The sequence below is a fragment of the Mustela nivalis genome, assembly GCF_964662115.1.
Source record: "Mustela nivalis genome assembly, chromosome: 6".
NCBI classification, from domain to species: domain Eukaryota; kingdom Metazoa; phylum Chordata; class Mammalia; order Carnivora; family Mustelidae; genus Mustela; species Mustela nivalis.
This window is the reverse complement of record NC_139025.1, coordinates 3755660-3774421: the sequence shown is the minus strand read 5'-3', so window position 1 is coordinate 3774421 and position 18762 is coordinate 3755660. Positions and strand designations below refer to the sequence as shown.

The window sequence follows — 18762 nt, the reverse complement described above, 5'->3', positions numbered from 1 at the left end:
ACAAATAAAGTGAAGAAAGTGAGACTGTATGATCTCCATGGCCCCATTGCAGGAGAGTGTTTTATGATTTTAAGTAGAATAACATGTGGGAACAAGTTAGAAGTTTGACTTTTGGAGAATTCGGACCTGTGGGCTCAGCTTTAAAATGGGGGCAGTGGTGGGAACATCTGCAAAGCTCTCATGTCCGGCTTCAAGAGCCTGTGACACTGTTGACCTTGATCCGTCTGCTGCTTAGATACTAGTGCGCCTGTTTTTGGATCATTACTCTTGGTAATCAGAAGCGGCAAACACTACTGAATTTGTTTTTTAGTGTTCCAATAACTTTTGGTTAAACGTTTTTATATCCATTATATGTTTGGTCTTGTTTACTTTTTATAAATTAAACATCTTTTTATAAATTGAATTACTACAGATAGGTATGCTCCGCTGAAATCAGAGTTAAAAAGTAAGTGGGATTTGTTGTCCTTGTGTGACATGGAAAGAGCATCGGCTGACACCTGCATACCCCCTTCCCTGGTCATCAGCACCAAGGGTAGGGAGACCGGCTGTGCTCCCACCTGCTGTGCAGACGCAGACCAACAAGGGCACGCCACGAGGCAGTGGCACCGGAGAAACTGTTGGCAGTAATGGCAGGACCTGGGAAAGAATTTTCCTCAGCCCCGGGCTCTTTCTCCTTTCAGACATTCTCTCCTCAGGCAGGGTGGGTCGGGGGAAGGGTAGCAGAGCCACCCAAGATGGATTCTTGGGACAGTGGGGACACTGACATTGGAGCAGCTGCCGGTTTGGCTGCCATTACTGCTGAGCTGGTGGAAACTGCGGGCAAACTGAGGCTGGCGGCGTGACTTGTGTCAGCCTTATTTTCTTATTTTTTTAAAATAAAGGTCCTAACTACTACAGAGGGCTTTTTAAAAACTAATACATGGAAGGCTAGAAAGAAGAGCGTTGGAAGTACCGTGTCAAAATGAATGTGCTTTTTTAAATTAACCTAATCTGAAGTACCAGCCTCTGCAGGCCGCCAAGAAGCCTCTCTCTCCCTCACACTGTGTTGAGTTGTGAGCCTCTGTCTGCTCCTGGGGCTTGAAATGGAGTTTTACTTGTCGGGGAGTTTGTTCCCAGCGCAGTAGGACTCCATTCTTGAGTAACCTCCCATTTACGGCCCATGATCATGTCCCAGGCCACCACAAGCTAATTACGGGGCAATTACATAAATGTCTCAAATTTGACATTTTCAGTGGAGAGTTGATAAGAAGCATTTTGCAAATATAAAGCAATAGTGTTCTAGACCTGATTCGGAAGTTAGAGACCTATTGTAATAGTTGCTGTTTTTTTTTTAAATTATGTAGACCAAGGGAACTATGAAGGTGGATATTATTTTATTTGAATCAAAAAAATTCTTTTTAATCTCAGCAATCTGAAAACACACTAATTTTGTATTAAATCTGTCATTAAATCAATTTATTGCTTGTATTTGTATAATAAATAGAATTAGCACCAAATAATCTTTCAGTGACTTGTTCTTGTCTTCCAGTGAGGATGAGCCGGAAGACACAAACGGAAGTGACCCGACTGACATTGAGACTGATCAAAACAAGGAAAGCAAAAAGGAGGTATTTTTTTTTCCTTAGTATTGTTTAGGCAAATAAATTTTATTACTCATTCCATAAGTAAAACAGTCCTCTTAACCTATTTAATATATTAAATGCTATGTACAAGGCATCATGGTAAGACTTTTTAAACAATACTAACTTTGCTTTATACACCTTAGAATTTTGTTTGCCAAGAAACAGTAATAAAAAGGAAGCCCTAAAGGAAGTGAGAGCGTTATTGAGTAAGGATTTTGCCCCCACTGGGCACCCGTCCGCACGGCCTTCTTCCCTCCATCAGCTGCGGTGGGGTGATATTGGTGAGGAGCCTGTGAGGGCTTGGTTCTTCCTCTCCGCCCTTGGGGCCTCCTTCCTCGTTGATGATCAGCCCCAGGGGCCTGCACGGTAGTTCTGGAGAGGACTGCAGGGGGCTAGCAGGGCCTCGGTACACATTTGCCCGTTACTCAGAATCAGCAGTGGTGAGGTTGGCGGTGAGCCTCACACATGGTGAATTTTTAATCTTTCACATCTTAAAATCGTTATGTCAGAGGATTCAAGAGACCCATGAATTCCTACAATTGTAAATGCCTTTTGTTTTGTATATTTATAACATAACATTTCTTTATTGTAAACTGTCCACTGAGAACGGTGGAGTATCTAGATGATCTTAGTAACCTTTCGAAATGGGTTGTGGTCTAAGGTTATTTTGCGCATTCATAACAGTGGAATAAAGCGTATGTGGGATGCCTGGGGGACCTCCGTCAAACCCAAGGCTCCATGCACAGATCAGGAACCCCGAACAACACAGCATTATCTGTGGCAGGCCCTTGGGGGGCTCATGATACAGTCCCTGGAGGAAAGGGCCTCATTGTCCATTGGTGCCCATCAGCCCTTTGGTTCAGGCTGGAGTGTTGCATCTCAGTGTGGGACGTAACTTTCATATATTCATACAAGTGTTCTTCTGACGACAGAGTCTGAATCTGTAGTTTCAGTAAAACCTCATAGAGTTCTCTGTCAGAAGATTCTAAAGTGTGAGAACAGCTGTTTTAGTCTATACTAGGGAAAAGAAAAAGGTCTGGACATACCTGAAATTAAAAATCACACCAGTAATAATGTGTTTTCCCTAGGCAAAGTAGGAGATCCAGCTAAACAAAAAAGGGAAAGTGAAGATGATTCACACCCTTAATGATCATTGACCACCGTTAGGTTCGGGTGTCTTCTTCCAGATGACTTCCTGTGAACTGAATATGTCTACTTCTGTAATTCTGAATCTGTACTCAATTTTTTAAAAATACAAAATGGGATTTTAATATATAATTTTTAATAACCTCGTACATTTACTTTCTTGAACATGTTTTCGTATCAAATATATTTGTGTACACAGTTGTTTGCTAGTTTATCGCACACACATAATTCAGCCAAGTGATCTTAAGGGTTTTTATCAAGTCCCCCCCCCCCCCCCCGCTTTTTGCTATTATAAACAATGCTGAAGTGATCTTACGATTAAATATTAGTACACTGAATTTTTTTCCATTGGAACACATTTCTGGAAGTTGAATTGTTGGGTTGGTGTCTTCTAGTTACATTTTTAAGGCTTCTTTTGGTGTGCTGCAACATACTGCCAAACTGAAAATGGGCTAATTCTTTATTGTCAGCACTCAAGCCAGGGATTTACATGAATGCCTAAATAATAAGACCATTTTAACAGTTGGCTAAATTAGATCGTTCAGGAAGTCAGATTGTATCTGCAGTTTTTAGTTTTTAGGAAGCTTTGTTTTGATGCATTGTTCTGTATTAGGCTCTTCAGTGGGACATTTTTAAATGAAAGAGAAAGGTCTTGATTTTACATTAATTTCTGTAATTCTTATTTATATGGCATAATTTCTGATTAAAAGAGAAAATGACTTATTTCTTACATTCTGTATGCACTAAAATGTTGTCAAAACAGGTACACGGTCCATCAGTGATCTTTATGGAACAGCATAGCTATTCCAGACATGGGCTATTGCCTACTGTAGGTTATAGTAGGTTATTGCCTACTAATGTTTTTATGTAGTGCTTATGACCACTTGTTCAAGACCTCACTGGCACCAGCATAATTTACAGAGTCTGCTTGTCTCAGTGTTTCAGATATGAAGCAAAAAACCTTGTGTATTCTCCACTTCATCCACAAATGTTAATATGCTAACAAGATAAAATTATGAACAATTACAGAAATTTCTTCTTAAAATTATTATCAGGAAGGCAGTATCCTTTCTTTGCCAAGATTTTATTACATTTCATTTCCAAAGATTTCAGTTATAGAGAAAGCACTTAAAAAAATTAGCAGCGGTTGTACATTGTGAAACGACAGCATATATTTTTGAGGCAGATTACACAGTTGCCCTGAAAGTTAAGTGTCATCTAAAAAAAGGTACATAAAAAAGTCATATAGTTTTGTATAGAAATTTATATTTTAATAAACTTCTATATAGATTTAAAGAATTTAAATGGGTTTTATATATGTGCTAAATCTTTTTTTTCTCTTTTCTTTCTGTGTTCCCAAATCCATCTCTTGCTAAGAACTGTTAGGAAAAAATAGCTCCCCCTTCATATATACACAGCACGCAGATGAGAATGCAGATCTGTTCTCTTCCTGTGCTACTACAGGGAACTGAGCGTGCTTATTGCCGGAGGCTTAGAGTGATAGAGGAAGGTTGTGTATACAGGAGGCAGGGGCTTCTGCTTGATGTGTTAGCCAGTGTTTCTGTTAACTGCCTGTTAGGGTTTCTAGGTGGTACTTGGGCTATGGCATGGCATTTGTCTCTGATTGTTTAGAGCCATGTTAAGAAAATATGCTTATTACTGTCCCTTTGGCATTTTAATGTTTCAGAGTCTCATTTATCAAATATGTGTATCATGCAGGTGCCCCCTACGGAGACAGTTCCTCAGATCAAGAAAGAAAAACATAGTACACAAGCTAAAAACAGAGCAAAAAGGAAACCTCCCAAAGGAATGTTTCTGTCTCAAGAAGACGTGGAGGCTGTTTCTGCCAACGCCACGGCCGCCACCACGGTGCTCAGGCAGCTAGACATGGAATTGGTCTCAATCAAGCGGCAGGTACCGCGGGGCTGGTGCTGGCACGAGGGCTAACGGTGCTCCAGAGGCCTTTGTGTGTTTCATGCACGTAGCTGTGCTCTTCACACATCTCTAAAGGGCATTTTGTTTCTTGGGAATTGGACAGAAGATCTTAGGTACTGATCTGTTGATGTTTCTTAAATTAACTTTGAAATTGAAGATTTTTATGTGTGTGTGTGTGTGTATGTGTGAGATTTTCACAGTGTGAGCACAGCCACCCTCTTGATCGAGAGAAGAGCGCTGCCTCCTGAGCCCCGTTCATTTCCCCTGTAATCCCTGCCCTTCGGGGACTCGGCATGTCCTCCAGCACCTCACTAATGCCCCTCACTGGTTTCAGTAGCTGACTGCTGGTCGGACTTTTTAACCCACTGAGCCAGCCAGGCGCCCCGCTGGTCGGACTTTTTAAACCACACATTATCTTTATCCGTTTTGGGATTTTATATAAACAGAATCATATGTGTGGTTTCTTTTATTTCCTGTGTTCATTCGGCACGTGAGGTCCATCCAGGTGGCCCAGAGCCATAGACGTTCTCTCTCATTACTGTGTAAATACCCCATGACTTACCCTTTGTACTACTGGCCGATACTTTAGGCCATTAACAGATTGTACTGATGTGGTTTTATATGACTCTTGGTGTGTATTGTATGCATCTTTGTTGGATACATACCTAAGTAGAATTGCTGAGTTATAGAGTATGAATATGACCAACATTTTATTTTACTTCATTTTCCCCCTCCCCTCCCGCCCCCCTCTCCCCTTCCCTTCTTTCGAAGGCAGGGGGTTGTGCAGAGGGAGCAGGAAAGAGAATCTCAAGCAGGCTCCCAGTGCAGAGCCTGACACAGGGCTCGATCTCACCGCTCTGAGATCATGACCTGAGCTGAAACCAAGAGTCAGCCCCTGTCCAGCATTTTCGAAAACAGTGCCGAACAGTTTTCCTGGGTGCTCATGTCCGTGTCTGTGAGTTTGCTTCCACTGCACTAGGGCTTACTAAATGCAGCACTATTGACATTTGGGGCTGGATAATAACTTGTCCTGAGGAGCTGTCCTGTGCCTTGTAGGATGTTCAGCAGCATCTCTGGCCTTTACCCACTAGATGCCAGCAGCACCTTGCCCCCATCAGTTGTGCCAACAGAAATGTCCTCAGGCCTTGCCTAATTACCCCCCTCCCCTGGCCCTGGGTGTGGGGGCAGAATGACTTCCTCCTTCCCATTCTGAAGCTTGCTTGCCTTTTCACTGTTAATGGTTTATCTTTTGATGAAATTTTTAATTATAATGTAGTCCAATTTCTCATTCTTACCTATTATGGTTAGTGCTCTTACGTTTTGTTCAGAATCTTTTCTAAGGTCATCAAGATACTCCCCCATGCTGTCTTCAGAGTGTTGTTCTGCCCTTCACATTGTGGTCTTCAGTCTGTCCGGAGATACTGTTCTGTGTGTGCTGTTACATGGAGGGTTGACAGACGTGAGGGAACAGTGATTGAAAACTATCCTTGTCTTACCTCAGTGCATTAAGACCTTTGTTTTAGATCCCATGTCCATATATGCATGATCTGCTTTAGGGTTTTCTGTTACTAACTCTGGTCTGTGTGTCCATTCTTCACCGATCCTGTCTTGCCTTAATAATACCTCCATTACAAAGCTGAACATCGGGTCTAGATCATAAGTTCTCCAAGATTGTCTATCCTGGCCCTTTGTGTTTCCATATAAAATTTAGATTCACCTTCTCAGTTTCCAGAAGAGCAATTCTTCTAGAATTTTTATTGGGATTGTATCGAAGGTATAGATCAAAATAGAGACTTAGTATTAAACTGGAGAACTAGCCTGGACTCACGAACATAACCTGCTCCCACCAGCGCAGATCTGGAAGTTCTTGGTGTTGGGCCATTTCTGTGTCCAGGGCTTTGTCAGAGTTACTCTAGATGTTCGCTATGTTATGATACTCCTGTAAAGGATACAGTTTTTAAGACTAATACTTTCCTAATTATTTGTGTCTCATATGAGGACCGGCTCATCATTTGAATCTGATTTTCCATGGTCCATTTAAACAGATTGAACTGAGTAGCCTCATGCTGTCCTTTCACTAGTGCTCTGCCCCTCCCCCATCCTTCTCTCTGGAACTCAGGCAAAATGTGGTGGACTGATGGTTTACTTTTTTTTTTTTTGCTGCTTTTGACTCGTTGATCTTCATAGTTCCATGGAAGGTTAGATAGGAGGCCCGCCATCATGTCACAGGTGCGAGGAGGGGTCTGTGGGCCGGTCTGTCCTCTCGTGTCTGTCCTCTCATGTCCGTCCTCTCGTGTCCGATGGCAGCACAGAGCAGGACCCAGTGTTCCCTGTGCAGTCAGAGGATTGGCTTCCAGCCGTGGCTGCTGGCACAGCTGCACCCTGATCTTAGGAGAATCACTTAATCTTTCTGGGCCTCTTTTCAAATGAGGAGATTAATCCTTCCTGCCTGATCTTCCAGGCTATCTGAGGGCTGCTGCAGGAGAGAGCGTTTTAAGCTCTGTCGGCTGTGGAAGCTCTCCGACGGGGCTGTGAGCGCCCACATGCATTTTCCTCTTCCTATGCACAGGGGCTCGTCTCCCCTCTGCCGAGTGCGTCCCTAACGCCGTTGGGCGGTCATACACGGAGGAAGGAAAGTGAGACCCCCTCCTCCGTGGAGGCGCGACTGACACTGCAGTCAGCTGTAACGGCCTTCGGTTCACGGCCAGGGTCAGGAGCGGGAGTTTTTGAAGAAGGAAGCTGCTTTGGGTTCACTCAGAATAGAGGGGGTCACATGTGCGGAGAGGAGACGGCTTGTCCAGCCCCGACAGCCTGTCGGGGCTGCTGCCAGACGCGCGTGCCCACCCTCGGGGCGGCCGGCCCACGCTGGACGTTCTCCGCATGCCTCCGGCGGGGGGTGGGCATCGGCGAAGGGCTCGCGTGGACGTGGCGGAAAAACTAACCAAGAGCAGCTTCAACAGTTCAGAATTTGTGTTTATCAAATAGCAAGAAGTCCCAGCACCAGTGGTTCCTGGCGTCAGCCCGCCTGTTCACTAGTATTGTCGAGGACCCAGATTCTTCCACATTTTCTCCTCTGCCGCTCTCAGTGTGCTGGCTTCTCGCCCTGCTGTCCTGTCACACTGGGAGCTCCAGAAGCCCATTTCGTAGGCCTCCCGTCTGCGTTCAGGCAGAGAGGAGGGGTCGGGGGCGGAGCCAACCCGGCTGTCCTTTGAGCAGGAAGAGCTTTTACCTTCCCAGGAACTCCTGTCCTTTCTGCATGCCAGAGCTTTGCAGAAGGGCTCCTCCTAGCTCTGGGGAAGACCACCGAAGATGCCTGTGAGAAGGGGGCTGGGAAACACGCGTCTGTTAGATGAGCCAGCAGCCAGTGCCTGCCACATTAGGTCTTCCCGAGTGGAGAGTGAGGCAGTGACACAATTAAGTAGACCAGTCGCATTCAGCAGGGCGGTCTAGGTAAGGCGCCAGGCCAAGTCCACTGCTTTTTTGTCTCTTCTTTAAATGCTGCTGACTTTCATGTCCCATTTCTTACACAGGGCTCTGCGAGGCTGCCCTTGCAGTCCTGCTCTTCTCTTGGGCCTTGACTCTGTGGGCTCTGCTACTTGAGCTCAGTTCTGTGTGGCAGGAAGCCCAGGCATTGCCTGACTTTTGTATCAGATGCCAGAAACGCTACTCAGGGGATGAACTATTGGGAAATGATGGGTTAACACTGTGCAGGAGACCCCCCTTTCCCTTGTCTGCTGCTCTGAGCAAGTCAAAGCATCTAGTTAAATGCTCTGAAGGGACACTGTAGGGACCCTTGGCTACCATACAGATTAAGTACTTCTTTGATCTTGGTTTTTTTTTCTTTTACTTTTTTTTAGTTCTGTTTTCATTTCATATCTTGATAAAAGTTTTTCATTTTTAAAATTAAAATATTTTCGGGGCGCCTGGGTGGCTCAGTGGGTTAAAGCCTCTGCCTTCAGCTCAGGTCATGATCCCGGAGTCCTGGGATAGAGCCCCACATCGGGCTCTCTGCTCGGCAGAGAGCTTGCTTCCTCCTCTCTCTCTGCCTGCCTCTCTGCCTACTTGTGATCTCTGTCTGTCAAATAAATAAATAAACAAAATCTTTAAAAAAAAAAATTAAAATATTTACTTCTTTCTCTTAGATTCAGAATATTAAACAGACAAACAGCGCTCTCAAAGAAAAACTTGACGGTGGAATAGAACCATATCGGCTTCCAGAGGTAGGGTTCTGTTGACATCCTCTTAGAATTCATAACCAACTGTTCTGGGCTGAAGGATTGAACACCTATGTAATACATCTCCAGTATACCTCCCATAGAAAGGTACAGACACAATTTTGAGAACTTAGTTGATGTTGAAATTCTCATAGGAGAAAAAATAAGATTCATTAGTTCTCGTAAGGACGGACGCACCTATAAATGCATTTTGCTCACATGACTCCTTTGAATGTGCAGGCTGTGCAGAAGTGCAATGCTCGGTGGACCACGGAAGAGCAGCTCCTCGCGGTACAAGGTAGGGGGAGTCCTTCTTGTGGGCTTGGGGCTGTGGCCGCCTTTAGGAAAAGTCATTCCTCACCCCACTCCCATCCACCACTTGTGGAGTAGGATGTTGGGTTCTGAACGGTCAGAAAGTACAAAACCCCAAAGCAGCAGATTGTCAGAATTCTACCGTTGGAGGTGTTCTAGTCCTGGGGAGCCTGAAAAGAAGAATGCAGAGTGCCCATAGCCACAGGACGGGGGCTGGCTGACTTCAGGTATCTTGGGAGAGGTGGGAGAAGGTGCCGGTTTCTGGATGACAGGGTCCTGCTGGACTTCTTGGATCAGTCATCTACGAAATGGATCATTGCTGCTTTTTCCTCACCGGTGTAATACATTAAGATAGTGCCTGCCTGTGGGATCTCGGGGGGCGACAAACCATAAGAGACTCTTAATCTCAGGAAACAAACTGAGGGTTGCTGGGGTAGGAGGGGTGGCGGGGTGATAGATGCTGGGGAGGGCATGTGCTATGGTGAGCACTGTGGAATGTGTAGGACTGGTGATTCACAGACCTGTACCTCCGGGGCAAATAATACATTATATGTTAATAATAATAAAAAAAGATAGTGCCTACTATTAGAAGCCCCTGTGTTTTCTTATCTAGATAAAGGAAGGGGTAAGTCTCAGTTGTGTGGGTCTTTCAGTTGTTTTTCCCCTATATTGAAAAGCAATGCTCTCTTACATCCTTAGCCATCAGGAAGTACGGCCGGGATTTTCAGGCAATCTCAGATGTGATTGGGAACAAATCAGTGGTACAAGTGAAAAACTTTTTTGTAAATTATCGACGCCGCTTCAACATAGATGAAGTTTTACAAGAATGGGAGGCAGAGCATGGTAAAGAAGAGACCAACGGGCCCAGTAGCCAGAAACCTATCAAGTCCCCGGATCATTCTATCAAGATGCCTGAAGAGGAAGACGAGGTAAATCTGAAACAGTAGAATCGCTGCCAGCTTCATGCTCGAAATGCGGTTTCTTCTTCGATGGCCTTTCTCAGCTCTGGAAATATTTTTAGCTCTCAGCTCTGCCAGTGACTTGACTTTTACCTATAAATACCATAGTAGTTGGTGCCAGTCAGTTTTTGGTCACTAGGTATATTATTCACATTTTAATTCCTGTACAAATTCTTCCTTCCATCCTGGTTCCTCCAGCCACAGAACATTCCACATTACCAACATCTCTTAGATCGCATAAGAACTCAGTCATAAAGCAGTAAATTGGAAGTGGCTTGAGCAGTGTTAGTCAAGCTCAGTCCTGTGAAATGGGTTGTCCTCCCAGTGGAAGGTTCATGAACTGGCTGGTGACTCGGCCCCGCTAGCCAGCCAGGAGCTCTGAGGTCTGTCCGTTGTCCCAGACCACCCAGCCTTTGTTGGATGTTTGGGGCCAGTGGGTTTACATGCTGACGGGGACAATTCCAGGTTGTGTGGTTGGCTGGACCTTCCGGGCCGGTGGCTGACATTCTGGCAGTCTTCCTGGATAGCTGCACGGATGTCATCTGCCGACTCCGCCCAGCTTGGGCTGCCGGATTACTGAGGCTGCGCAGCCCCCTCTGCTGTCACCCCGCGTCCTGGGAAGTGGGTGCTGGTCATTTTTCCAGCTTATCTGGCGAGCCCTGCTGCATATATTTACCCCCGCTGCCACAGAGGAGCAAACTGGGGCTGGGCAGAGGGGAGAGTTTGCTGCCAGCCACTTGACCCTTCAGTTTGTTTACTGACACAGATTAGGGGTTAATTGAGCTTTACAGGAAAAGTCACTTTCTCATCAAAGCCTCTCTCAGACCATGCAGGAATTATTTGAAATGATACATTCTGTATTGTGTGTGCTCCCCCTTTACTCTAAGAGGCTGGTTAAAAGCAGCCAGAGTCCCCCCTACCCTGACCTAAGCACACAGAGTGCCTCACCAGGGACATCCCCCAGCCAGCACACCGTAGATGGTGCTCCCCGTGCCTCTGCACTGACGCGAGCGGCCACAGGCACGTAGGTCTGTCCAAAGGGCATCAAAACATCCGCACTCTGTTAGACTCTTTAAAGCTCCTACCAGAAAACCTTTGTAGTAAGTGTACAGAATTATTGTTGATAACAGTGTGATAGGGTCTCAGCCCGAGACCCTGGGACGGAGCAGCATGTGAGCAGGGAGAAGGGGTTTGCAGCTTTTAGCAGTAATTATTGTCCCAGTGCTGGTTGCCACTTTAGCAGCAAATTAACTTCCTCACGTCCTGGACTCAAGAAGCACTGAAAGATGAGAATTACCAGGGAAGGATCATTAGAATTTGCGAGAATGACAGCCTCCATGTGTTTTTCAGCTTTAGTCCCAGGAAGCAGAAATAATAGGAAGCTTTGGCTCTCTTCCTTCTTAAAATTTAGTCAGAGTGGGTGTTGGCAGGGTTAGCCTAAAAAATGTGGTCGTAAATTTGGGACCAAGGGCTGTCACCAATGGGGCAGGGTGTGAGTTCTTTCCCGTGTATTTTCCTCCCTTCTCTTAAGCCTGGTTCACTCGCTGACAGTTAACATTTCTTTCTTTGTGGTCCAGAAGGGCCATTCTTCATGGTCCACTCACCATGTTGATTGCACATCAGAATACCCGCATAATTGGGCGCCTGGGTGGCTCAGTGGGTTAAGCCACTGCCTTCGGCTCAGGTCATGATCTCAGCGTCCTGGGATCCAGCCCCGCATCGGGTTCTCTGCTCAGCGGGGAGCCTGCTTCCTCCTCTCTCTCTGCCTGCCTCTCTGCCTACTTGTGATCTCTCTCTGTCAAACAAATAAATAAAATCTTAAAAAAAAAAAAAAATACCTGCATAATTCTCTTCCCAGACTCTGGGAGCATTGGGTCACCCGTGGCCACATTTCCCACCGAGCGGCATGTCTTCATTTCTCTCTAGTGGTTGCTTTTCCACGGATCTGTTTGCCCAACCTTCTCTTCAAAACCAGCACTTCTCCTTTACGCATGATCTTCATGTTGTCTGTAAACATCTTCGCTGCTTCGGTCATTGAAATCCCCGCCATCACACACGTCGGTTCCTTCTATTTGGTCCCTCCCTCCCTCCCTTCCTTCCTTTCTAAAAAACATTTATTCGAGAGAGAGCGAGAGTGATCACAGTGGGGGAGGGAGTGGGCTCCCCACTGAGCAGAGAGCCCAGTGCGGGACTGGATCCCAGGACCCCAGGACCGTGACCTGGGCCCATGGCAGACGCTTCGCCCGCCGAGTCAGCCCGGTGCTGCCGCCCCTTCCTTCCTGTGCTCCTTGTACCGGGCTTCCCGCCTCACCGCCCTGCTCTTCTCATCTCCGTATGGCAGTTCGCGAAAGGAAACCAGTCTGGAAGGGGCAGCTACTGCCCTGAGTCCGTGAGGGGCCTGAGGGGACTCCATAGACTGCTCGTTAATGGTCTGTCTAGTCAGTGCCCAGAACTGGGTGCCCCTGTAATTCCTCATTCTGATGTAGCCTGTGGCATCTAGCAATTGAGAAAGAGGCTGCTGTCTTGCCCGCCCCTTCCCCCTGCAGATTTTATGTGTTAAATGTAGCACAGGCAGGGAGGAGGACATCAGAATTGCCAGAAGTTCCAGTAACATAATGGCCTGTTAGCTGTGGGCTTTTTTCCTTCAGGGCTGAGAAGGGAAGGCAGCCTATGGGTTCTGAGCTTTTGAGGGTTAGAATTCTCTGAAGTGGACCGAGACGCAGTCCAGAGCAGGGTGTGTGATGTGGCCAGAGTGGGTGAGGGGCTGCTGGGCAGGCCTGGCTTGGAGCTGGTCTCCCTTCAAGTTGCAGAATGACGTGCATATGTTCCTCATGAGGAGAAATCTGCTGCCGTAACAGCTGTTCTCATAAATTGTGAAGTTGACCGAAGAAAATGCTATTTTCAGATTCGGGGTTCATAGCCCAATGGTTTCCCTAGGAATAAGGGAGACATCATGAGGGTAGCAATGAGCATGAGGACAACTTGTAACCTTCTGGTTTGGGTCTGGGAGTCCGTTTTAGTTAAGAAATGCTTTTGAGGGGCGCCTGGGTGGCTCAGTGGGTTAAGCCTCTGCCTTCGGCTCAGGTCATGATCCCAGGGTCTTGGGATTGGGCTCTCTGCCCAGCGGGGAGCCTGCTTCTTCCTCTCTCTGCCTGCCTCTCTGCCTACTTGTGATCTCTGTCTGTCAAATAAATAAATAAAATCTTAAAAAAGAAAAGAAAAGAAATGCTTTTGAGCCTTTTTAAGAGGATCCTGTGATCTTAGCTCTTGTGTGTGCCCCCATGTCCCAGCACAGGCCGGGGGCTGTTGGCTGAGTGGGTTAGGCCTCCCTCCAGCCAGTGCCGACAGGCCTGAGAGCTGCCTTGGCCGTGCGCTGTGCTGACATGCCCTCTCCAGCGATTTTATCTGCTCCTGTGAAGTAGACGTCAGGATTGTGTTTGTTCGGCAAATGAAGCAACAGAAACTGGAGAAGAAATAACTCGTCCAAGGATCCACATCTAGAAAGGGGCAGAGCCAGGATTCGAGCCTGAGACATGTGGCCGTGCAGGCCGCCCTGGTACCCTGCCTGCCATGCCCAGGCCCTGCCCTTCGGGACACACGTGTGTGCAGGGTAGGCGGGCAGCCCGCAGCCTCTCGCCCTGGCTCAGCACGCCGGAGGTAGCGGTCCGTGGTGTGGACCTGCTCTCTGATTCTCTTCTTCTCCCCTTCTCTCCTCAGGCTGCTTCTGTTCTTGACGTCAGATACGCATCTGCTTCATGAGAAACTCTGGTAGCTTTGAGCACTTGGTATGGACGACTGCGCTACCCAGGATATCAGGTATTCCAAGACATCACCTAGCCATCGGCATCACATCTCTGTGGACAAGCAGCTATTACCAAAAAAGGCGTACACTTCAGTCCTGTGCTCCATCTGCCTTAATCCTGTGCTCGCTCCGCCATGTTGGCGCCACTTCCCGGAGAGCCCCTTGCATCTCTCACACTCTGCCTAAGTGCTGGGGAGTCTCGTGGCCTGCACGCCTCCTGTGACTCTGGGGCCCCCTCCCCAGGCGAAGCTGAGCCCCACCGATGGCAGCTCTGCTCAGTCAGCAGCAGCTTCAAGCAGGTAGTCTACTTGGAAGGCACGACTCTGTTCCTGCATGGCCTGCCACTTCTACTTTGTGCATAATGTAATTTTCAGAGTGACTGTGACCCTGTTGGCCTTTTAGAAAGTTTCTCTTGTTTTCTGAGGCAACCACCTAAGTGATACCATGCTTCTTTGGAAATCACAGCATACTGGCAGACTGCATTAGAACCTCCGTTGTGCCAAACACCCTCAGTCAGCTCACCTTTCCCCCAGACGCTGGGTGTAATTATGGTCTGTAAATTTTGCTGGCTTGAATCTCACCCTTCTCCCTTCCTAAGTGGTAGAAAAGCTCATTCGCAGCAGCTGTCCTCGGACACTAGCTTAAAGAGAACGTGGACCTCAACACGTTCTGCCTTCAGCTTTCAGCATTGTGACCGCAGGACAGGAGCCACCCTGTCTTTTCTGGATCCCTCCACCCCACCGTCCAGCTCCGAGAGCTGCGGTCCACAGCCCACACCACCGTACTGGTGCTTGTGCATTGGAATTGGTGCCTTCTCCTTTTGGCAACCATGTTATCAGCCCTTTTTCTGTTTTAGTGTCTTATTTCTTCTTTAAAGTTTATTGCTTGCCAAAGATAACATCACCGAGATTAGGAGACAGAGGAGAAACTGCTGCAGGTTCTGACAGTGCAGATTTTAAATGTCAGGTTAGCTCACTAAAGGGTATTAGAATGGCTGGGGAAGGTTTCAGAGAAGCTACACGTCGTTCGTTGCCCGCTCTGTCGGTGTGCCTGGCCGTCTACACACCGTCCATAGAGCTTTCTTTGTCCTTTATATACCGATGTGGTGATAAAAACACCGTCCTTTCTCTCTGAATATGACAGTACAGGACAGAGAAGTGACCAGTTTATTGGCTCTAGTAAGAGCAAGACGAAAAGAAACAATGTTAAAAGTGGTCTGTAATGCCTTTGGGTTGGACTGGGAACAAGTAAATGTTTCTAATAAATGTTCTGAGATTTCCAGAATCACTTATTCTCATACCAGACTGTGGACCCACTGTGGGGCTGAGGGACAGACTGTCAGACCGTGTTCTCATGTAACCTTTGTCCCGCCCTCGGTCAGTCCAGCCTGCACTAAATATGTTGAAGGAGCTTTTGTTGCTGTTGTTTTTGCATCATTTAAATATTTTTCCTGCTTTCAATACCAAAAAGAAAAAAAAAAAAAGCAGATGCTTTAAGGCACAAACAGAATTCTTAAGAATTTAAAATATGCAATTAAAATTTGATGTGTTTTGACTCCCAAGCACCTTGCTCCCCCCCACCCCCCGCTTTTTAAAGTCCGCTGATTGTCTCTTTAGGAAGAGGGTCAGCTAGAAACCTAGACTGTTTGGAATTGTCTGTTTTTAGCTCTCTGGAGAAAGGTCATTCACAAGGGGAGTAGGATGGGACTTTCCTGACTTTCGTCATCTTGTGCCCTCACGGCGTGTTTGGGGGTCAGGTCGGAGCGTGTGAAGAACAGCATCCGAGGAGGCAGAGGGCGGCCACAGCTCGCTGCCCCCACCTGGACGGGGGAGCATCATAACACTAGTCGTGCGGTAGGGTTTGTCTGGGCTCGTATCCTAAGCCTGTCGTGTCATTGGAAAAGGGCAGGTGAACCATGGAGAGGAGGTGGTGAGAGTTTTGCACATCGCGTAAAGGGGACACTAGGCAAGAAGCGAGGCCCTGGGTTCTCTCCGCTTCTTCTCAAGGCCTCCTTCCTCTTTCTGGAAGCAGCAGGTAGTTTGCTGCTGTGGGTCTCGTTCTGCCGGTAGGTCTGTTCTCTCCGCGTGCCTGGGCTACTTTCCTTCTGGCAATGCGTGAAAGGCCCATGTTCTTAGCGAGTGGGGCGGGCAGCGCGCCAGCACTGCCTCCCGCACCATCCGCTCACGGGCTAGCCCGGCGCCAAGGAGCCCCCGCACCAGTGCGCTTGGCCGCCGCCAGCAGCCAGGTTCTGGCTTTCTGTCCACAGGAAGTGGGCATCGCTGTTTTCATTTGCCAGAAGGAAGAGAGATGGTTCTCTTTGCCTGACCCCTTCCTTGTCGTCTCGAGCAGAACGTAGCACTGTGTTTTAAACTGTTCCATTACACTGTCTTTGCAATGATGTTGTAAATGCAAGAAATCACTTTGCTTGAAAAGCTGAGTGATGGATCTTATTTATGTGAAGCCCCTTTTTTAACATATCAAGATTTCGGTGCATCAGCAGGTCGTATTTGGATGTGGAAGGGTCCACAGTGACAACTGCTTCGGATGCAATGTTCACTTAAGCTTTGTCTTCTTAAAAATTGATCAATGTGAATGTCATAATTATATATATATTTTTGTGGAAAATTTCTCCTAAGTATAAGTTATTGTGCAAAATATAGTACCATTGAAGCAAATGATAGTTTAACTTTTAGTTTAGAAATCCTAAAAGATATAAATTGTATTGCATATGCATTAAAAGTTTTTTTTTTATTTAATTTTATGTAGGTGTGTAAAGTGTTAGGTAAAAATTGTTTTCACTTATCCATTTAAACACCTTGTTACTTGAATATTGTGTTGACTGGTCTGAAACAGCGATCGATCCTGTAACATAGCTCTTTTAACCGGGATGGCCGTGCCTCAGTTGTGCTGATCTTGCCGGGGCGCACAGTCCGGCGCCGCTGTCTGCAGGCACCCGCAGTTAGTGTAACACACCTGCTGCGTTCTCTTGGTGTGTTCGTGCCCACCAGGACACCAGTTCCTCAGAGTGGTTTTTGATCATTTTCAACCTATAAAGACCCTTTGATGGCCACCAACCTCTAATCAAAAAATGAAAATTAAAAAATTGTTGAGTTTTCCAAGCTTACGGTGGTGGACTAATTAAGCAGTTGTTTTCTGTGTGTAAAAGTTCCTGCAGATACCACACACCACTTTAAGTGTGCTCATTGTCACTTTAAATCTCAGCTATGCCCTATTTTTGTCTTTCTGAATATCAGATGTACTATTGGTAAAATTGCGCACCAAAAATAAGCCAAACAGTGCATTACACTAACTGGATCCCTGCTTAACGGAGCCAAGGAAAGACGGAGCCAGCGCCAACGAGAGCCTCGCTTCCTCTCTCGTCCGGCCTGTGTCTAAGCCCAGTGACCCAGGATCCAGGCTCAGTATCAAGTGAAACTTGGCTTCACGTTGACTCAAGGTAGTTAGCTCATCTGAACCTAGTGATCTTGTGCAATGCTCACCGACCAGCCCTCCCGGCCCCTCCCGGCCCCCCCGGCCCCTCCCCGGGCCCTGGCGGCTCCCCTCCTTGCCCAGAAGCACAACTGCAGCAATGTTCCGACTCAGAAGGAAGGTCAGTAGAGTCTATGCATGTCGTGTGATCATGAGTGTTTACAGTCACCTCCTCCGAAAACTAAAATTTATACTGGAGTGGATAGTATTCCATTACGTAGACCTATCAACTTTGCTAAGTGCTTTTTAGATTGCTTAAAAATTTTTCAAGATTTTAAAAGATGTATAAGGTTAAGTTTGCAAATATAATGGAAATGCTGTATATCTTTTGAAGTGATAAAATCCACGTTGGAATTTTAAAGAAAATATGTTGTAATAATGCTGTTGTAAGTACTATTTTAATGTCTCTTTCTGCCTGTTTTCTATATCAGCACACTCGTGGTGAATGTTCATAGCATTATAATTGCTTAGCCATTGAATGATAACATTTGTTAGTGGAGATCGAAAAATTTATTTGTGAAATACTGCAGAATTCATTTTTCTATTTCTAATACTTGCTGAAGTTAAATAAAAAATTTTCAAGCCATTGATGTAATAAAATATGACGCAAAACGTTTTCCGCACCCTCCCTTTGGCTTCAAAGCAGTGGCCCGTGCCAGTGTGTGGTGGGGTTTTGCGATGGGCATTGCGGTTTCAGAGTGAAGACCCCCCCGGAATTATACCCTTGGAAGCAGCCACAGATGCCTTCTGTATTGAGCCTATGGCGCTCCTTGAACTGCATTTTTAAAAAAATTCTTATGTACGATGATCTTACGGTTGGGACCAGGTCGAGACACGCGAATCCCTAGCAGTTGGCAGCTGTTGAGGGCTTACATGTTGAGGCTCGGTGAGAGGACTTTTTTTCCCCATTAGTAGTTTTTCTCTTTTCAGCGTGACCAGGCTTGCCACCTGGACGCTGGCCTCTGCACGGCCCTGGACTGTGGCAGTGAAGAGGCCGACCACCGCCTTGTCACCCCTGGTCTGCTAAGCGTGGACGCAGCTCTGCCTTCAGCACCGCCGAGTGGTACGAAGAGCCTTCCAGCACCCGCGGCCGCCTCTGCCGTCTCCGCTCGTGGCCAGAGTGGGGTCTGGCTAGGGGACCTCCGGAAGAACCTGACCTCACCCCCAGCGCTACTTTGGGCTGCATTGAAGATCCGCAGACGGGGCCCCTCTCTGTGTGTGACTTGGCAGAGGGTACGGCGGGGCTCGTGGGTACGGCGGGGCTCGTGGGACACCTGTGAGAG

The 18762-nt window shown here is 46.9% G+C and overlaps 1 protein-coding gene across 1 annotated transcript in view; it reads left to right on the top strand.

Annotated features, from left to right (window-relative positions):
• The window catches only part of RCOR1 (REST corepressor 1), a 121749-nt gene extending 103684 nt beyond the window's left edge, over positions 1-18065 (top strand). The window contains exons 7-12 of the mRNA XM_082737510.1: positions 1529-1607; positions 4488-4682; positions 8846-8923; positions 9158-9215; positions 9929-10158; positions 13906-18065. Coding sequence (XP_082593636.1) covers positions 1529-1607; positions 4488-4682; positions 8846-8923; positions 9158-9215; positions 9929-10158; positions 13906-13947 — 682 coding nt within the window. The 3' untranslated portion in view covers positions 13948-18065. The remainder of the gene's footprint in view (positions 1-1528; positions 1608-4487; positions 4683-8845; positions 8924-9157; positions 9216-9928; positions 10159-13905) is intronic.
• Positions 18066-18762: the final 697 nt, after the last annotated feature.